Here is a 21,390-nt window from a genome sequence, read left to right as displayed (position 1 = left end):
AGCAGGATGGGAACACAGGCAATCTGGCTCTAGAATCCACACTAAATCACTGCATTCACTGCACAATATCTAAATTCATCCCAATTAATTGTTGCTAGAACATTTCTAGTGACTTTACCATGTAGGGCTGACTCAATCTGTGCACAACCCAAAGACCTACAGTTCTAAAATCAAATTCTAATTCTAAAAGATTTCTAATTTCTAATTCAGAAATCACCTTCTAAATTACTCTCAAAATGCTTTTATCCCACAACGTAATGACAGTTATCCTTACCGAAGAATTGAAAAGACCCGTGCCATCTTTCCAATGGCTCTGATTTTATTCTTGATGATCTCCTTTCGAACTGTAGTGCCTCCTTAGAGAATACAAAGAATAAGTATGTTAAAGGGATATGTTAGCAGGTTAGTTTTTTAAAATGCAAGATGAAGTGTCTTTCCAAATTAAAGAAACTGTTGTTTTTAAAAAAGAAACCAAGGTCTAGGTTTGTTTAAACAAACAAAAATCCCAGGAAGTTCTAAGGAGCAAGAGAAAAAAAAATAATCCAGGAGACAGGGAAAAAAGATGAAAGAAAAAGTGGAGGAACCACAAAAAAAGACAGATTGAGCAGATCTATGGAAGTAGGAACTTATTTGTGGTTCCGAGATGTAGAACACAGTGAAGGATGAAATACACACACATAAACAAAGACAGCTGCTGCAGCAAAGACCTCTTTTGAGAATGCTGTGGCCACCTTAGGATGCAGGGTTTGGCCTGCCAAATGGCAAGTGATGATTTGAGCAGTTGCTTTCTACATGTAAACACAACACACAGCTAGCCCTCCTGAATTCAGTGAGAGCTGCTTTCATTCTACAATCCTCATTTACAAACTAGTGAGTTATTTCCTACAGTAGATGACTGTGCAATGCAAATTATGATGATAGGTAACGTAGTTTACAAAGCAACATCAACAAAGTTAACATAAGATTTTATGGCCTGTTCTCATCTAAGATTTAGGATACAGCTCACACATGAGAAGCCACGGTTCAGGCATGCATCAGGTGACCGCATTCAAAAGTCAGAAACTCCTCACCCCCCAGCTCTCAGTATCCTGCAGGATTTTACAGCAGGGTCCAGAGAAAACATACACATTAAAACAGAAAGGGAGGATGGAGAGCCTGTCTGAAATTACCTGCTACAACTAAAAAAGTCTAATTAATAGACTGTGGTGGAACAGACAGCGAGTATTAAGCTTGTAGCACATTTTGGTCAGATACCTTTCTGATAGCTTGAAATGTAGTGATCTTCAGGGAGAAGAGACACCAATAAACAAGGAGATGAAAATAGAAATATGGGAAGAGAAATTTAAGTTTGCATGGAAGACAGAAAAAAAAATCAAAGTGAAATGCAATGAGAGAAGCAGGCTATTACCTAAATAAGCTCAGAAGAGATATCTTTGGTGTATGATAAAATATAAATTACAGATTTCTTGACAGTCATTTATTTCTTAAAAGTTTTATATTAGTTCATTCATTATTCTTCAACATATTCTATCCCCACAGATCATGAAAATACAATTAGACAAAGAAAAATGTATTATTTGTGGAACAAATAATGCTGAAAACAAACCAATGAACAAAAACAAAGAACAGAATGAACAGCTTACAAATCTCTTAAGAAGAACATCAAGTTTTTGCATAATGGATTCAGTAACATATCTTTCTGGAGATATTATAGCTTTTCCATCTTGTAAGTTCCATATTTTCTTCAGAATCTCCAGTTCATTCAAGTTGCTTTTTGTTGTTTTTGCTGTTGTCTCTTTTAAGAGACTTTCCTGAGGAATCCCATAATCCTTGGTGTCTGCTCATGATTAAAAATGATGGATCAGAAAGTTTCAGAGCGGTGGGTGGACTGTCAACTTGGAACCCTCCATTCAGAGTGATTGGGGTGGGCGTGTGTTAGGGAATTCTCTGTTTCAGTACTGAGAATGCATATGGCCACTTAATCCACATTTGGGGCAAAGTATTGATGCCCTTAATTGTACTCCTGTCCAAAATTCTTTCATTTACACTTTCTAGAGGTTAGCCTCCAGTCTTGGAGAAGTGGCAGCTACGACTTTAAACTGCCTTTCAAACAGCAGCTTTTACCTACTTTACTTATTTTACCTCAGTACCTGTCTCCCTCCTCCCCTCAACTTACAGTTCCCAATTTTAGCATTTGGTGTAGGCTACCAATTCCTTTGCTCTGTAAGGATTCTGTGCTGGAACTCAGCATTCCTCAGTCTAAGCTAGCTGGGCTTTAGTTTTCTTGACTCAGCCAAGTCAGTAACACTAATTTATTTGTTTTCCAGCTTCCAAAATTCCTGCAAAAATCTCCACATTTTTGTACGCTTATAACTAAAAAGAAAGCTCTTATTGTGAAGTATGATAAACATACAGAAAAGTACACAAAGCAAATGTATAACTCAATGATTTATTAAAAATCAAATGACTACATAACCAATTGGGTCAATGAACAGAGAACCTTGCCAGCACCCCAGATCACCCTTTTGGCCTCTCCTAAAAATTACAGTCTCCCTCTTCTCAAAGAAAAGCATTCTCTTGACTTCTACTGAAATCACTTTCTTGCTGTTCTTTATAGTTTACCATGTAAGCCTGTATCCACAAGCACTAGTTTTAATTTTTAAAAATTTTATGGATTGGAACAAATAATATATTTTTGTGTCTGGTTTCTTTGACTCAGCATGATGTTTGTTAGATTCATCCATGTTTTCCCTGTTCCTGCAGTTTGTTGTTATTTATATAATTCTGCTATATGAATATGCCACAATTTATCTTTTTTACTGTCAGCGGTCATCTGGGCTGATTCCAATATTTGGCTATTCTGAATTCAGCTGCTATGAATATTCCAGTGTATTACTCTCTGCTGCACATATTTCTGCTAAGTATATTCCTAGAATTAGAGTGCTCAGTTATAGGGTATGTATATTTTCAACTTTTGGTAACCGTTTGGCTTTACCTACTAAAGGGGATATACTAATTTGTACTCCAGTATATGAGCATTCCTGTTGCTACATTCTGGACAATACTTGGTGTTATTCACCTTTAATTTCAGCCAATTTTGTAGGTGTGTAGAATCATCCATTGCAGTTTTAATTTGCCTTTTCATGATGACTAATGTGGTTGAATAAGTTTTGATATTTTTATTGGCCATTTGGATATCCTCTTTTGTGACATCTCATCTGACTCATCTGTGGTTCTTAATATATTCTGCAAATGAGCCATTTGTTGGTTGTGTAGCAAACATCCCCTCCTACTCTGTAGCTTATCTCGTCACACTCTTAATAGAGTCTTTTGATAAATATGAGTACTTCTTCTTTTCCAGAAGTTCTTATTTTTAATATAGTCCAACAGTTTCCTGTATTGTTAGTGCTTTTTGTATTCTGTTTAAGAATTTTTTCTCTACCTCAAGGTCATGAACACATTCTATATTATAAATACTAGAAGATTTATTTTTTGCCTTTCATATTTGAATGTATTAATCCATCTGGAATTTATTTTTGTGTTCGGAATATGACAGGGGTCAGGTTTAATTTTTTTTCAAACGGATATCCATAAACCATACCAATACTATCATTTTCCAAATACTCTGCAGTGCCACCTCTGGTGTAAATCAAGTGTCCATATATATGTGGATTTATTTCTGGATTCATCGCTTGACTATTCTTGCACTAATAATTCTAATTACCGTAGCTTTATAGTAAATCCTGACATCCTATAGAACAAACCCTCTCACCTTATTCTTCTTCAAGACTCTAGCTATTTCCATATTAATTTTAGAAACTATCCTTAGCATCTCTATATAAATTTTAGGCTCAAATTGTCTTTTATTATTTATGTATTTTTATATATTTATTTATTTATTTAGCTTTTTAGGGCTGCGCCAGTGGCATATGGAGGTTCCCAGGCTAGGGGTCCAATCGGAGCTACAGCAGCCAGCCTATGCCACAGCCACAGCAACACAGGATCTGAGCCATGCCTGCGACCGACACCACATCTCACGGCAATGCCAGATGCTTAACCCACTGAGAGAGGCCAGGGATTGAATCCGTAAACTCATGGTTCCTAGTTGGATTCGTTTCCACTGTGCCACGACAGGAACTCCTCAAACTTTTAATATTTGATTTTGTATTGATTCTATAGATCAATCTGGAATAACATATCTTTATACTATTGAGTCTTCCAATAATCTATGAACAAGATGTTTCTTCCTATTTGTTTAGATGTCCTTTAATTTCTCAAATAATGTTTTACAGTTTGTTGCTGAGAAGTATCCCATATTCTATGTTAGATTTATTGTTAGGAATGACATTGTCTATGACATAATTTTTAAATTTCATTTTGCGTGTTGCTGGTAAATAGAATATGAATTATTTTTGCTTTTTGACTTAGTATCCAGTACCTCTGCTACACAGGCTTTTTGATTCTGATAATCTATAGACTCTTTTATTTGTTTTGTTTTGTCTTTTGTCTTTTTAGGGCCACAGCCGTGGCATATGGAGATTCCCAGGCTAGGGGTCTAATGGGAGCTACAGCTGTTGCCCTACACCACAGCCTCAGCCATGTGGGATCCAAACCTCGTCTGCGACCTACACCACAGTTCATGGCAACGCCGGATCCTTAACCCACTGAGTGGGGCCAGGGATCAAGCCTGCAAACTCATGTTTACTAGTCGTCTTCGTTAACCACTGAGCCATGATGGGAACTCCTAATCTATATACTATTTAAAATTTCTTTATACATAGTCACATTATCTATAAATAATGACATTGTATACAGATACTGTATCCTTGTCCCTAATCACTAAGGAAAGCTATCAACATTTCTCCATATATTTGCTAAAGGAGTTTTCATAGATACATTCGTCAGATTAAATAATACCTCTGTAAGCCTAGTTTAAGAGATCTACTGTAAATGAAATATGAACCTTATCCAATGCCATTCCTACACCTGGTGAAGTAATGATTTTTCTTTCTTTCTTTTCTTTTCTTTTTTTTTTGGTAATGCAGTGAATTATGATGATTGACTTAAAAATTTTTACTTTAGAATAGTTTTAGATATACAGAAAAGTTGTCAAGGTAGCATAGAAGGAGTTCCTATTGTGGCTCAGTGGATTAAGAACCTGAAGACCTGATGTTGTCTCTGTGAGGATCCGGGTTCAATCCCTGGCCTTGCTCAGTGGGTTAAGGATCCAGCATTACTCCCAGCTGTGACGTAGATAATGTATTTATTCTGGATAATATATTTATTCTTCTCCTTTTACTTTCAAACTTTCTGTATCTTTTTGCTTTAGATATCTCTCTCTCTCTTTTTGGCTATGCTCACAGCATGTGAAAGTTCTCAAGCCAGGGAATGAACCCATGCCACAGCAGTGACCCAAACCTTAGCAGTCACAACACCAGATCCTTAACCCACTAGGCCACCAGGGAACACCTAGATCCATCTCTTATAAAACATCATAGAGTGTTTTTATTTGTTTGTCTTTTGTTTTGCTCATGACTGTGGCATGTGAAAGTTCTCGGGCTAGGCATCAAACCGTGCCACAGCTGCTACCCGAGACACAGCAGTGTCTTAACTGCCAGATCCTTAACCTGCTGCACCACCAGGGAACTCCAAATTTTTAAAAAACATTTTATGATAATAGAGTTCTCAGGTAGCTGAATGGGTTAAGGATCTGTCATTGTCACTGCTGTGGCTCAGGTTGCTGCTGTGGCGCAGGTTCAATGCCTGGCCCCAGAACTTTTTTGTGTTCTCAGTGGTTTAAGTATCTGGTAGCATGGGTGATGCCCCAAAAAAGTCTTACTTGACAATTTTCATTCATTTATATTTAATGAAATTGCTGATGTATTTAGCGCACGTATTTCCTACTATTTGTTCTCTTTATTTCTTCCTGAATCTCCAAGCTTCCATCTGGTATTTTCCTTCTGCTTGAATAATATTCTTTAGAATTTCATTTACCATAGGTCTCCTGGTAATTCTCTTAGAATATTTACTACAGGGAGAGATACCTGAAAAATGCTTACTTCTTCTTCATTTTTGAAGGATATTTCTACCATGTTGAGAATTCTAGGTATAGCAATGATTATCTTTCAGTACTTTGAACATGATATTCCATGGTTTCTTGCTCCCATTATTTCCATTAAGAATCTACTGTCTTTTTTTTTTTTTTGTCTTTTGTTGTTGTTGTTATTGTTGTTGTTGTTGTTGTTGTTGCTATTTCTTGGGCCGCCCCCGTGGCATATGGAGGTGCCCAGGCTAGGGATTGAATCAGAGCTGTAGCCACCAGCCTACGCCAGAGCCACAGCAACGCGGGATCCGAGCCGCGTCTGCAACCTTCACCACAGTTCATGGCAACGCCAGATTGTTAACCCACTGAGCAAGGGCAGGGACCGAACCCGCAACCTCATGGTTCCTAGTCGGATTCGTTAACCACTGCGCCACGACAGGAACTCCAGAATCTACTGTCTTTTTAAATCAACCTTACTTCAATTAAAAAAAAAAAGAAAAGAATCTACTGTCTTTTTTTTTTTTTTCTTTTTAGGGTTGCACATGCAGCATATGGAAGTTCCCAGGCTAGGGTCGAATCAGAGCTGCAGCTGCTGGCCTACATCACACAGGATCCAAGCCGCACTTGTGACCTACACCACAGCTGAGGGCAATGCCAGATACTTAACCCACTGAGCAAGACCACAAATAAAACCCACACTCTTATGGATACTAGTTGGGTTCTTAACCCACCGAGCCACAGTGGGAACTCCAAGAATCTACTGTCTAATTGTTCTCTTGTGATAGTAATTTTTTTTCCTGGCTGCTTTAGATTTTGTTTTCTTTCATCTGAAGAACTTTTACTATGATGTGCTTCTTAGATGTTCTTTTCTTTGAATTGATTCTGCTTTACTTTTGGGGACTTCTTCAATCTATGGCATAACTTCTCAGTTTTAGAGAACTTTTATCCAATATCTTTTCAAATACTAGTATTACTCCTTTCTCTCTTCTCAAGGATTCCAAACACACAGATGATACCTATTCATTGTACCCTCCATGCCTCTTTTGCTTTTTTTTGGTATTTTATTTTTCTCTTTGTGATTTATTCTAGGTTGTTTCCTCTGACCTATATTCTGGTTTGTTTACTCTCTATTTAGCTTTATTTAATCTGTAATAAATTCATCCGTTGAATTTTTATTTTATTTTTCATTCCTAGAATTTTCTTTTGGAATTTTATCAACTCTGCTATATCCCTTTTTATAACTTACAGTTCTCTGCCTTTTTTGTTTTTGTCTTTTTAGGGCCACACCCACGGCATATGGAGGTTCCCAGGCTAGGGGTTGAATCAGAGCTGTAGCTGCCGGCCTACACCACAGCCACAGCAATGACAGATTTGAGCCATGTCTGCGACCTGCACCACAGCTCACGGCAACACCGGATCTTTAACCCACTGAGTAAGGCCAGGGATCAAACCTACATCCTCATGGACTAGTTAGATTCGTTTCCACCAAGCTACGAGGGGAACTCCCCCAATTTTTTTTTTTTGTTTGTTTTTTTTGTCCTTTTTAGGGCCGAACCCCGTGGCATATTGAGGTTCCCAGGCTAGGGGTCTAATTGGAGCTGTAGCCGCTGGCCTATGCCAGAGCCACAGCAATGCCAGATCCAAGCAGTGTCTGGGACCTACACCACAGCTCACGACAATGCTGGATCCCTAACCCACTGAGCGAGGGCAGGGATGGAACCCGTAACCTCATGATTCCCAGTCGGATTTTTTCCCACTGCGCCACAATAGGAACTCCCAAAAATTTTAATCTAGTCTTCGATGGTCTTGAACACAGCAATGTTTTGATTTTTTGGCACAGTTATTTTAAAGTTTTGTCTGATAAAGCCAATGTTGAGAGAACCTGGGTGTTGGTTTTTTATTTTTTTATTTTTTTCACTCCTTCTGGTGGTACTTATTCATGTCATTATAGCTCTTCAAAGGTCCTTTTTTTTTTTTTTAATTACTCAATGAAAGGTCTAGTTATTTTCAGTTGTGAGCCACACATTACATTTGAAAGACTGTTTGCAGTAATTTAAGGTCCTATATAATGCCATCTCAGTCTAGAAAGGTTTGCTTTTGCCAGATGCTTAGGACTGCCTTATTCAGATTTCAGAGACTGAAATGATTTGAAGGTAGGCTGTGGTACCTTTCAGGCTGTTCTATTTCCAGTTCACTCTTACTCTTACATGGATGCAACCTTTAGGGGTCCCACACTAATGAGCAGAAGCTTACTAGCACTCAATTCATCTTTGGTAAGCCACGAGTCCCAACTTTTAGCTTCTATTGAGAGGGCTCGTCAATCTCTTAGCCTCCTCTTTTGAAATTCATGTATGTCTTTAGGAGAGAATTAGTCCCAAATGTCTTACCTCTCTGGATTTATGCCTTTTTCCAGATCTCTACTTGCTAATTCTTTATTACTTTTTTAGCTTTCTGAATGCCTTTGAAGCATATTTTTGAAATATTTTGTCTAGCTTTTCTAGTTTGTTAAGAATCAGTATTGATATAAACTAATGTGTCATTACTTCAGTGAAAATCTTTAGTTTATGTCACTTAAATAAAACCAACATTGTATTGTAGTTTTGGTGTGGTTTCGGGGAGGAATGGAATTAGAAGTGTGTTCAGTTCTCCAGCTTAACCTGAAAAGTTATTCTTCATTTCCTTGCAGAAAAAAAACCCATAAAAGCCTGTATCAGTTTATACCTTCACACCCTGTAAAAAATGGGAATGAGAGGATTCTATCCATTCACTTTTATACTTAACATCTAATACATTTTCCATATCAACACCAATAGCTCTATTTTTTTAATAGTTGTACTTCATACAATTCAATGTATTTCAACATATATTTATCTATTATGAACACTGCACAATATTTGGCTTTAAGGCAATAATGGTAAGCAAAATTTTGTCCCAGCACTCAGTGAGTTTATAGTTGAGCGATTTGTAACAATATAAATATATTAATCTTGTGACAATATAAATAAATGTAAAATTGCATTCTGTCAAATGCTAACCAGTTAACACCATTGATATAAGAGCATGACAGGGCTGTTGGATCTAGTCCAGAAGATCAGAAATATTTTCCATGACAAGCTACAATAAGCTGAATGGGACCTAACTAGAGGAGAAATGAAGAAGAAAGGAGGCTTACAAAAGGGAAATAATCTTCCATGTAGAGAATCTATCATGTGGATATATCATAACTGATTTGCCCAGCTTTCCACTGAGAGATATTTAGATTGTTTGAATCTTTTGCTACTATAGGTGTTACTTCAATAAATATTCCCATATATAATTTTTGGCCTAATTTAGTAAACACATCCTTAAGAATACATACAATAGAGTTAATACATACAGAAGAGCTCACAATAATTTCCATTTCCACTTAGATTAAATATAAAATTTACTAGATCTATTTCTTACATATTTTATCTTTTCCTAACTTAAATTTTTTGTTTTAAATTCCACTTGGCTGCACTATTTCCTAAAGAACTAGTCCTTGAACTGATTTCCTATCCCATTCATAAAGGTAAACACAAGCTATGTTCCATCTGCTCTGCACCTTCAATGTGGAATCTGATGCATAAGTATGTGTAAGACTCTAATCAATATTCTCAAAGTAAGCTAGGCTTTCTCCACTATGTAGACAGTTCATCCTAACAGTTGAGTGAATCACCTTGGCATAAGCTCATAGAGAATGAGACAGTCAGAGGTTTGTGCTAAGGTGCTGCTATCTTTTCAGAATCCTGTGCATTTACAGATGGGTTAAGTCCTATCTTCAAAATCAAACCTCCCACAACACACTAGGAAAAAAATATGTGGTTACAAACACAACAAAATGTTACTATATCAAGATCACAAGCTGATAAGAAAAAAACAAACATAGTCCAGTATAAAAGTGAGCAAAAGATATGAATTGACAATTCACAAAAAAGAAATAAAGGTGCCCAATAAACACAAGAAAAATTGTTCATATAACTAAAAATAGGGAGTTCCCGTCATGGCCCAACGGCAACGAATCCAACTAGGAACCACGAGGTTGCAGGTTCAATCCCTAGCCTTGCTCAGTGTGTTAAGGACCTGGCATTGCCATGAGCTGTGGTGCAGTGGTACAGGTTGCAGGCACAGCTCGGATCCCACGTTGCTATGGCTGTGGCTATGGCTGTGGCTGGTAGCTGTAGCTGCAATTCGACCCCTAGCCCAGGAACTTCCATATGCTATAGGGGTGCCCTAAAAAGCAAAAAAAGAAAAAAAAAAGAAAAAAATTAAATGAAAAAAACACCAGACTATAAAAATTATAATAAATAGTATTAGAGACAGTACTGTATCTACACATACAAAATGTAAACTGTTACAGACTTTCTATTCAATTCAAAATTGTAAGTACTAATTGACATAGATTTTCAATTTCTAGAAATTTATCCTATGGAAATAACCAATAAAATTTCCTAATGTTGGAAATATCCTATATTCACCATATATCAACAATTGACTTATATTTATTGTTTGTTTGTTTTTCCTGCCACTAGAATATAAGTTTATTGAGAGCAAGGACCTATACAGCTCTTGGCACATTTAAGGCAAATAATAAATATTAGCTGTTCAGCAGAACACTCAAAGATTCATCCGTAAAGATTTTCAAAACTGTGAGGTTTTAAAAGAAAAAAGTTGAAAAAAAATTCAATATCCAACAGCAGCGGAGTGGTTAAAACAAAAAATGATCAACATGGACAACTATGTAACCATTAAAAATTAGTCTACGAAAAACCAGTAAATGTTTACAATGATAATATCATGACTTCATTCTTGCTAAAGAGAAAAGAGGGGGGAAAATTCAGCTAATACAGTATTTTATTTCTTGGCCACACCTACAATATGTGGAAATTCCCAGGCCAGGGATCAAACCCGAGCCACAGTAGTGAACCCAACATGCTGCAGTGACAGTGCTAGATCCTTAACCCCCTGCACCACAAGAGAATTCCACTAATATAGTATTTACATCAAGATGTTAACAGTGGTATCTATGAGATGGTAGGATTATGGGTGACTTTTTTTTTTTTAATTTATGGTTTCTTGTATTTTTCACATTTTATTTTTCTACAACGAACACAATTCTTTTTTAATAAGACAAAGAAAATTATTCAAAACAAAGACCAAGACCAAAACATCTTCATTTCTAGTTCAAAGAAGGAAAAGGCAAGTTTACCTTCAATCTCATCATCAGAAATCAATTCATCATCGGAGCATATGTTGAGAATATTAACCAGCATCTCTGTGACTAGATGATAAGACAAAATAAACCAAAGTTTATATAATTAGTAAGGTACTTTCTCTAAAATGATGGGGCTATATAAATAAACATGCACGTTAAATAGATATAGGTAAAAATGATTTGTCATTTTGCTATTTGGAGTAGCTATAATTAGCAGCATTAAGTACAGATGTTCAGGTTAACATAGATTTTAGGGAGATTACTTGCTCCAGTTAAAGTCTGGAGTTTTTAAAGATTCTACTGCTTAACTACTTGATTTCAGTAGACTGCTGCCCAGAGCCTTTTCCTCACTGATAATACACATGAAAAGATCTCTCATTTTACAAAGGAATTAAACCACAAGTCCCAAGTACAAAAGGCTTATTCCATACTTGCACAGCTGATTTGTAGAGATGAAGAAACAAAATTTTAAGGACAATATTAAATTTCTTTATTGCTGAAGAAATGACTGAAGGAATGGTTATTTTATTTTATTGTTACTTATTTTAACATCTTGATCATAGCAGGGCAATTATTTTAAATTGACATTTAGACTAGAATTTTGATTTCAATCAATTAAGTGCCACTTAAAAATCTTTGTAGAGAACAATGAAAAACAGAAAACATTTCTGATAACTTTTTTTTTTTTTTGCTTTTTAGGGCTGCACCTGCAGCATATGGAAGTTCCAGGCTAGGGGTCAAATGGGAGCTGCAGCTGCCGGCCTACACTACAGCCACAGCAACTCGGGATCAGACCCACATCTGCAAACTACACCACAGCTCAGAGCAACACCGGATCCTTAACCCACCATGTAAGGCCAGGGATTGAACCCGCATCCTCATGGATACTAGTTGCGTTCATAACCTGCTGAGCCACAGTGGGAACTCCCCATTTCTGAGAACTTTTAAGAGAAACACTTTTGAACCATCGGGAGACTCATGCAAATATAAGGGTGCTCAGTCACTGGTCAGAACAACTGATGGTCCAGATGCTTTAGTTCTCTTACCTTTTTCCCCAACAAAAGGCAAAGACCATGTGAAAACATCCATAAAGTTTGGAAGCCAGTATGGGTGTGGAGAACAGTTAAACTGCCTAATATTCATGACATTGTTTTCATATTTTAATACAGCAGCTAAAAAGGAAAAAGAAGGAAAGTTGAGCACAGACGAACATGACATGGCAGCCAGTATGCACTGTACAGCTGTGCACCTACTACACAGAATTCAGGAATTTGCTTTCCACTTATAAATTCAGGACTCAGTATTTAAGGGCAGATGAAAAATTTTAAAGCATGTTATACAGTCCATTCTTTTAAGAATTATCCCAAGGAACAAAGTTACCTGAAGAACTTCTATAATAAAAATACAAAAGAAACTAAACTCTGAAACTTCAAAGGGCCTTGACAGTAAAGGAATCTCAGATTCCACATGGGAAAAATTTCATCATAATTTCCCTTTATAGGCCAAATGGTTATAATTACAACTTTTCTTTGAGGCAAATATTTCTCATTAAATGGACACAACATGTTTTGCTAGTCATTAGCCAAAGGGTTTTATAAACGTCCTATAAATTTATAATAATTTATAGCAATTATTAATTCACGGTGGGGGATACAAATAGATGGTAAACTTGGAGCAACATAACAAGGCTCAAAGTAGGTTAAATCATCTCTGCACACAGTATGTGAACAAAAAAGTGCCTATCTCTCCTATACACCATCAGTATATTGCTCACACTCTATACATGTTTCATACTAACCAGTTCGTATATATAGGTCATCTCCTGGCTCCTGTTTCTTTGCTTATTGAAAATTTAAGTATTCTCAAAAATTTAAGTCAGTGAATGTCTAAAATTATATTATAGATTATAAAGAAGATATATGAAAATAAGATTTTTAGCTTTTAAAAACCTAAAACTGGCTACCATGTATAGGTCCCATTATTTCCATGTATATGCATTTTACTTAAGTTAGATGAATACATAAATATTCAACAATTTCTTCAATCTAAACAAGAAAAAGAGGTGGGAGGTGGACACAAAAATAGGAATAGGTATCTTTAAAAATCATGACTTCAAGGTCTTTCATGTACCCAGAACTAATAAATACCTGTTGGTGCCGATAAGTCGAAAGAGTATGCAAGAAAGAAAAGCAACAGAAGAAGAAAGAGAAGAAGGAAAGAGGGACAGACTTGTTTTTCTAAGAAAAGAGGTACTTGTATGGGGAAAAATTGAGTACCACCAGAGATTATTTCAGATGCCATGTTTTCTTCCTCCGCCCACCACCAACAATAAGCTTTAGAAATAAACAAGGAAAATAAGATTGTTTCAAAGTAAAGTACATTACCAATTATGTCAAAGCAAACAAAAAGCTCAGAATCAACTGTAACTTTAAAAGTTTACTAAAGGAATAATCAAGAACAAGACCAGATTAAAAAGAGGCAAAGAATGAGCTGGCAGTTAGTAAGCTAATAAAGTGATCGCTGATTTAGATGACATGTTTCAGCCTAGCATACTGATAAATTCACTAGGTCATCAATAGACATTTTTAATAGTAAGGTTAAAAAAGCGAGTAAGAAGGGAAAGTCTTCGTCACAAATACCAGGACTAGGGACACTAACTGTCCTTGAGGAAATTTAATGACACAAGTGGCACATACCATTGATAAGGGAGGAAACAAGAACAAAAACTAAATCTCTCTAATACATTGGAAATATTAGGAAAAAGGAATTAAGAAAGAATGGAGTTAGGGAGAAGCAGAGTATTGGAGGATAGCTAAGACTCAGAAAAGAAGGATGAGAAGCAAAAAGGAAACGTAAGACTGGAAGACACTTTTAAAAGAAATACCTTTTTAAAATGGACAGCAAGTCACTAAGGACATCCAGAGATAATTAATTCAAATCAGATTGAAATAAGATGTGCTATTTCATAGTTTACTTTGAAACAGAGGAAATAGTAAGTATATTGTGGACCTCTTTTAAACTACTTTCCCCAACTGCATGTACAAGATATGACTATAAAGTAATGAGACTTAAGAAACCACCAACTACAAACACACCAGACCTTATATATCAGATGAGTGTGGTCCTCTGATGTAATCACACCAGGCACAATAAAAGTAAAATGTAACAGTAGTGTAGCAATTTATACTTTGACCAATGCTTTTAATATTCATATTGATTATTCCAATGTATCTTCAATAACCCTATACGACAGTTATTTCCAAGATAAACTGAGGCTCAGAGAAGCTAAGTATCTTATTAACTGTGCCTTTAAAAGTGAGGCAGGACTAGATTAGGATTTCTTTCTTTTGTTTGTTTGTTTGTTTTTGTCTTTTCTAGGGCTGCTCCTGCGGCATATGGAGGTTCCCAGGCTAGGGGTCGAATCGGAGCTGTAGCCACCGGCCTACACCAGAGTCACAGCAACGCGGGATCCGAGCCGCCTCTGCGACCTACACCACAGCTCACAGCAACACCAGATCCTTATCCCACTGAGCGAGGCCAGGGATCAAACCCGAAACCTCATGGTTCCTAGTCGGATTCCTTAATCACTGCGCCACGATGGGAACTCCTAGATTAGGATTTCTGACTCCTGGCTTAGTGCTCTTACCAATATACCTTGCTGCCCTACTATATATTTAATCCAAAGATGCTGCCATTACTCAAAACATTTTTGGAACTCCTCTTTTGGAATTGCCTTCAGAGCCGTTTTATAAGCAACACAAGAAAAATTAGTCTCATTACCTTATAATCAGACCTTGTTTCTGAACCCAAATGGTATTGTCTGGCTTGATCACTCACCTTATTCACCCGTCTTGACTCCGAATGACTTTTGGCTGTTCCAAAAATCAAATCCACCCTCAAAGGACGAAGATTTCCCATCATTGAGGATAATCAAAAGAATTTGTCGCAGACTCTGAAGGCAATGCCAAAAGAGGAGTTCCAAAAATGTCTTGAACAATGGCAGCATTGTCTGAATAAGTGTATAACCTCCCAAGGTAACTACTTTGAAGGGACAATACTCACTTGGATATATTTGTTCTGGCATGTTTGTTTAAAAGTTCTATTATTTTATAGTCATAGAGGCATGTTACAGAAGAAATTTTTAGGTAGACCACTCTGACCTGATACAAAACTTATGAACTAGGAATCGTAAAAGTTAAATTAAAAAAAAAAAAGACTAAAATTCTCAAAAGTAGAATTTCTGGATCAAAAGGCACGTGTATACCCAATTCTCTTTTTTTATATGGGAAACTGAGGCTAAGAAAGATTATGCGATTTACCTAAAGTCACACTATTTGTTTCTGGCAGGGCTTAGACTAAAATGAAGATTTTTCTGACTTTTTGTACAGTTTTCATTCTATTTGTATCATTTCTCATGAAAAGTAAAAACAGCTTAACAGACAAACATTAAAATACTAATGGTGACATTTTGATAAGGTACTACTGTAAATAAATTAGATTCACCAAAACCAATAATTTATGCTGACTATTCTAACTAGAACCTGAAATAATTTATTCTTTTTTTTTATTTAATTTTTTGTTTTATGGCTACACTTGTGGCATATGGAAGTTCCCAGGCCAGAGACTGAATCCAAGCCACAGCTATGACCTATGGTGCAGCTGTGGCAACACTGGATCATTTAACCCAGTGTGCTGGGCTGGGAATTTAACCCATGTCTCTGCAGCAACCCGAGTGGCTGCGGTCAGATTCTTAAACCACTGCGTCATAGCAGGAACTCATGAAGTAATTTATTCATCTTATATTTTGATTCAATAGCACAAATCAGACCTATTATAATCATTATTTATATTCACAAAGAGCCTTAGGACAGGAAAACCAGGCAGCAGCCTAAATTCCAAGTTTACTGGCCTTTGATTCAGTTGACTTCTCTTTTTATTATTTAAAATTTATAGATTTAAAAAAATACCTATGCACATACATATGATTAAACTAGAGCTCACATTTCCCCACTCACAAATTCAAACTCAAATATCGCTGGTGTCCTTTACCTTTATTGTTATAGACATCTAGGTAATTGGGGGCAGAGAAAATTGTTATGAGTGATGGAAAGCCCGTCGTTTGGCTCTTCCTGTACATTCGATACCTGCAAGAGAGATGACAGCCCATCTATCTTGATATTACAGGCAATAACTCTGCAGTGCTGCTTGGTACAATTTTAATATAACTTACCCAGCATCTTGGGCTTCATGGGCTCTGATTATTGATAACAAATTATTGTTCTGTAAAAATTCACAAACTGCTGGGTAACTGAAAAAGAGAATTAGAAAACAAATCCAGAATTAAAACATTTATTTTTTAATAGGAGGAAGGGGGAAAAGTCAAGACGAAATGAGTTGAATTTATTCCAAAATTATACATTTTCATCACCACTGAACTTTAATTTATAGCTTAGCAATCATCACTCTTGTTTTTCCATGTCACTGATATACCTCATTCTAGGTCAAGTACGCAAAAAACAGACAACAGGACAAAAACAAAGCTTCCTCATCTTTCAAATTTTTTTTTTTTGTCTTTTGTCTTTGTTGTTGTTGTTGTTGCTATTTCTTGGTCCGCTCCCGCGGCATATGGAGGTTCCCAGGCTAGGGGTCGAATCGGAGCTGTAGCCACTGGCCTACGCCAGAGCCACAGCAACGCGGGATCCGAGCTGTGTCTGCAACCTACACCACAGCTCACAGCAACGCCGGATCGTTAACCCACTGAGCAAGGGCAGGGACCGAACCCGCAACCTCATGGTTCCTAGTCGGATTCGTTAACCACTGCGCCATGACGGGAACTCCTCAATTTTTTTAGCCCATAAAAAAATACACCAAAACTTTTTAATTTTCAAATTGTCAAACTGTTAGAAAAATTAAGTTAGCTTCACAGATGATGTCAACACCAAGACGATGTTATGCAGGACTATTTCAGGAACCAGAGCAAGTATTACACACAACCTTATTCTAATGAAAGGTATGGTACTTGCAACTCTCCTATCATAGTCTTTCAGGGCTAATATCTTTCTTTTGTGTGTGTGTATGTGTGTTTAGGGTGCACCCATGGCCTACGGAGGTTCCCAGGCTAGGGGTTCAATGGGAGCTGTAGCTGCTGGCCTATAGTACAGCCACAACAACATGGGATCCGAGTCACGTCTGCAACCTACACAATAGCTCACAGAAACGCCAGATCCTTAACCCACTGAGCAAGGCCAGGGATCAAACCTGCGTCCTCATGGATGCTAGTCAGATTGGTTTCTGCTGAGCTGTAACAGGAATGACAGTACTAGTATCTTTCTGAATGGCAAATATCTGATAGGAAGAACTGCAGAAAACAAAATTATCCTGGAATTACCCAGGTGTTAATTATTTGATTTGTGTTTAAATCTTCGTTTCTTATTATGTTCACCACAAAAAATTAACTTTTAGAATAGGTTGCAGAATGCCACGAGTGTGGCCCTAAAAAGACAACATGACAAAAAAAAAAAAAAATAGGTTGCGGAATTCCCTAGTGTCTAGTGGTTAAGGATTCAGTATTGTCAGTGCTATGGTTCATTGTCACTGTTATAGCTTTGGTTCAATGCCCGGCTGGGAACTTCCGTATGCTGTGGGCGTGGCCAAATAAAATAAAGTAGGTTGCACATTCACGTGGCATAAAATTGAAAGAAATAAAATGTCATATATTGAAATGTCTTCTTCCTTACTACTTCAACATTTCAGCTATCCTGGAAGCAACCAATGTTCTTGATTTCTCTGCGTGCTTTTTCAGAGACATACTATTCAATTTCAACCAATTCTACGTGTACAAACACACAAACACACCCCTTACCCTTTTGGAAATGTTATCAGATGGTACACGTAGCTCTTTTTTTTTTTTTTTTTTCTCGCTTTACATTAGTGATTATCCCATTCAGTATATAAGGGGTTTATTTTCATTTCTAAAAAACAGTCTCGGAGTTCCCTGGTGGCCTAGCAGTTAAAGGTTCATCATTGTCACTGCGGTGGTTCATTGTCACTGTTGTAGCTCAGATTGAATCCCTGGCCTGGGATCTTCCACATGTTGCAGGTACGGCCAAAAACAAAACAGCCTCACTGAATTGTGTGGTACATTCCATGGTCTGGATGTACAACCATTTATCTAACTAGTCTTCTATTGAACATTTAGGTTGTTTAAAATCTTTCATCATAAATAATGCAGCAACGAATAACCTTTTACATGCCTTTTACACATTTTCAAATACAGTTGACTCCCATTATTTGCAGTAGCAATGTTCTAAAAAGCTACTACAAAAACTGAATTAGTGAATTAGGGGAAATAGAGGGTTAGAGTCCTGTGAGCCTCTGGTCACAACATTTTCACAACTAATCAACATACAACCTTGTTTATGTGTGTTTCTGTGTAAAGATACCTTATTTAATAATATGCTATTGGTTCATTAACATGGGATTCATGGCCAACAGTGTCATAACTCATTCCTGAATGAAGCTTATATAACATATCAGAGCCTTCTTGCATGTAGGATCCCTAGACAACACTTCAGAATTATGCTTGGGGCCATTTTAAACAGCAAAACACCAACAAAAATGTGGGAAATGTTGCACTAAATAGACCACAAAAAGAATACTTGCTTACCGTATAAGAGCTGAAATAAGAAAGGCAGAAAACTGCTTGTTCAACAGTTGGAACGAGCATGTGGTTACCTGATTTTCAATTACTGTATACACATGAATGTCTGTGAGCGACTAAAAGCATTGTGGGTATTGATTCTGGGGTTATAAATAAATCTTATTAGCAAGTAGGCAAATTTGCAAACCAGAATTTGTGACTAATGAGAATTCGACTATACAGCCTATACATTTTAGAAGTTGAACTTCTGGATTAAGGCCACGGACATTTATAATTGAGAGATATTGTTAAGCTGACTGCCATAGAAACTGTACCAATTTATATTGTGTTAAACATAAAAAAGGTTTGGTTTTGTTGTTGTTAGTTTTGTGGGGTTTTTTTAAAATAAAAAAGTCTTATGTTCTTTATTTTAACCAATGTAAAGAGAAGTAAAATTTAAATGATTTCATCATTAGTGCTAAAGTTGGCAGAATGAAAAAAGGTTACTTAGAAAATTGTTAAAACTGGCAAAATTGAGGCTTCTTAATGCATTATCTTAGGGCAATTATCAGAGTTTTAAGGTAAAAAATACAGACACTATTTAACAGAATAAAGCATCAGTTTTCTCTTTTCTTTTTTTAATTTAGGCTTCAAATTTCCCTGAATCTCTCTATTTTGGAGTGGCAAAGCACAATAAAAACTCACACATAGATTTAAGACAACGACCAAGTTCCAGGAAATGTCCTGGGCTTAGTTCACAATGTCCTGTTCTTTTTATATCTTTGTCTATACTAGTGGTTCCAAACGCTGGAGAGCTTTTAAAAAAAATAACAGGATTCCCTAATCTCATGTCTGTTGAATCAGAATCTTTGTGAGAAAAGCCAAGAAAGTTAAAAAAGTTAATAGATGATGTCAAGGAAAAAAAAAAAAAAAACTAGATCATTTAGAGTCAGACAATGACATTTAAGCACTGCAAGATGTTCTGTTCAATCATGTTCAGTATATTATACTTATTAGGGTATAATACTTAATAAAACATAAAAAACAAGACAGAGTTTTCTACATTCTATAAATCATAAAATTAAATACAAGTCCCTGAGCTATACAAACTCAAGATATAAAATACGTAGTTAGAAATAATTTGATAAAATATATTACAATTTCTTTTTCTAATTTTCTAACTCTGAGGATTAGTTTACCTGTAAAAATAAGAGCACCCTCGGACTGTGTTGTGGGTATAGTGTTCCAAGGTCTTTTCACTGCCATAATCCTCTGAGGGGTCAGACCAAAGCAGGTCACACACTGGCCCAAAGGCTGGAGGTTCTTTAAACCTGTCTAACTAGAAGACATGCAAAAGCCAAAAGAAGAAAAATCATGAAAGCAAAAGAGCTTTTAGAAACTGGTATGGATCAAAAAAACACCCTTCCACCTACAAGAATTATTACGAGAGTGGGTGATAAGCCCCTAAAGAATTTTCCTTTAGGAAGAAAACAAACATAAATCTGGATACATAATTTTTATTCATTTTTGGTAATACATTTTAATAAATATCCCTATCCCTACAGTAGAAAAGGACCCCCTTACAAAAATCTTTTTTTTTTGTCTTTTGTCCTTTTGGGGGCCACCCCCATGGCATATGGAGGTTCCCAGGCTAGGGGTCTAATTGGAGCTGTTTCTACCGGCCTACACCACAGCAACAGCAATGCCAGATCCGAGCCGTGTCTATGACCTACACCACAGCTCATGGCAATGCTGGATCCTTAACCCACTGAGCGAGGCCAGGGATCAAACCCGCAACCTCATGGTTCCTAGTTGGATTCGTTTCTGCTGCACCATGATGGGAACTCCAGAAAAATCTTAAAATCTTAAATTACTCATTTAATTTGAATGTGAAATCAATCACTACAGAAATCTACAATTAATTAGAAAGACCCTGTAAAGTTTTTTCAACTGCCAAGGTGAGCCAATGTTACCATGAGAGCAGGAAGGGTTTTGCAATGGTTCTGTTCATTGTTTACTTCATTCCAAAGGAGATTTCTTTATTTTAAAGAATGCTAGTTTTATTTTGCAAAGGGCTTTCATCCTTCCATTCTATTCAGTGGAGGCATTTCAACATGTTATTAACTCAAGCCTTTAGTCACTGCTGTTTTGGTTAATGCATGAAAAGCAAGAGAAAACAAGTAACTAGAATAGCTGATTGCCAAGGAAAGGACTTCTACTAAGTGAAAGGGGAGCTTTTTATTAATACAATTAATTCAGAATTGTAAAATTCAAGACTTACTATGTAAAAGAGAAATGTTGGTTATTTAATAGCAATAAGGCAGCAGGAGAGGCAGTGCATACAGAGACATTCCCTCCTTACCCTGAGAAGAGTAACTTTACTTCAGAGAAAACAGTTTTACAAACAGAAAACTCTTTGGTTTAAAAGAGAGGTATGAGAATACAAAGAGAAAAGAAGATGGTAACAGGTAACAA

At 36.6% G+C, this 21,390-nt stretch overlaps 1 protein-coding gene across 6 annotated transcripts in view; it reads right to left on the bottom strand.

Annotated features, from left to right (window-relative positions):
- The window catches only part of PPP3CC (protein phosphatase 3 catalytic subunit gamma), an 87,843-nt gene that overhangs the window by 14,929 nt on the left and 51,524 nt on the right, over window positions 1–21,390 (bottom strand). For 4 of the 6 annotated variants that reach the window (XR_007132215.1, XR_007132216.1, XM_047760775.1 and 1 more), the window contains exons 6-12: window positions 20,115–20,254; window positions 16,507–16,584; window positions 16,326–16,420; window positions 12,323–12,448; window positions 11,271–11,342; window positions 1,255–1,281; window positions 275–356 (exon numbers count right to left, since the gene is read on the bottom strand). Coding sequence is in view for 4 of the 6 variants with exons in the window: in XM_047760775.1 (XP_047616731.1) it covers window positions 275–356; window positions 1,255–1,281; window positions 11,271–11,342; window positions 12,323–12,448; window positions 16,326–16,420; window positions 16,507–16,584; window positions 20,115–20,254 (620 nt within the window). In the remaining 2 variants the exon portion in view is untranslated. The remainder of the gene's footprint in view (window positions 1–274; window positions 357–1,254; window positions 1,282–11,270; window positions 11,343–12,322; window positions 12,449–16,325; window positions 16,421–16,506; window positions 16,585–20,114; window positions 20,255–21,390) is intronic. The other 2 variants (XM_047760776.1, XM_047760774.1) reach the window with 1 other exon arrangement.

The sequence above is a fragment of the Phacochoerus africanus genome, chromosome 15 (genome assembly GCF_016906955.1).
Source record: "Phacochoerus africanus isolate WHEZ1 chromosome 15, ROS_Pafr_v1, whole genome shotgun sequence".
NCBI classification, from domain to species: Eukaryota; Metazoa; Chordata; class Mammalia; order Artiodactyla; family Suidae; genus Phacochoerus; species Phacochoerus africanus.
This window is presented reverse-complemented; position numbering and strand designations above follow the sequence as displayed.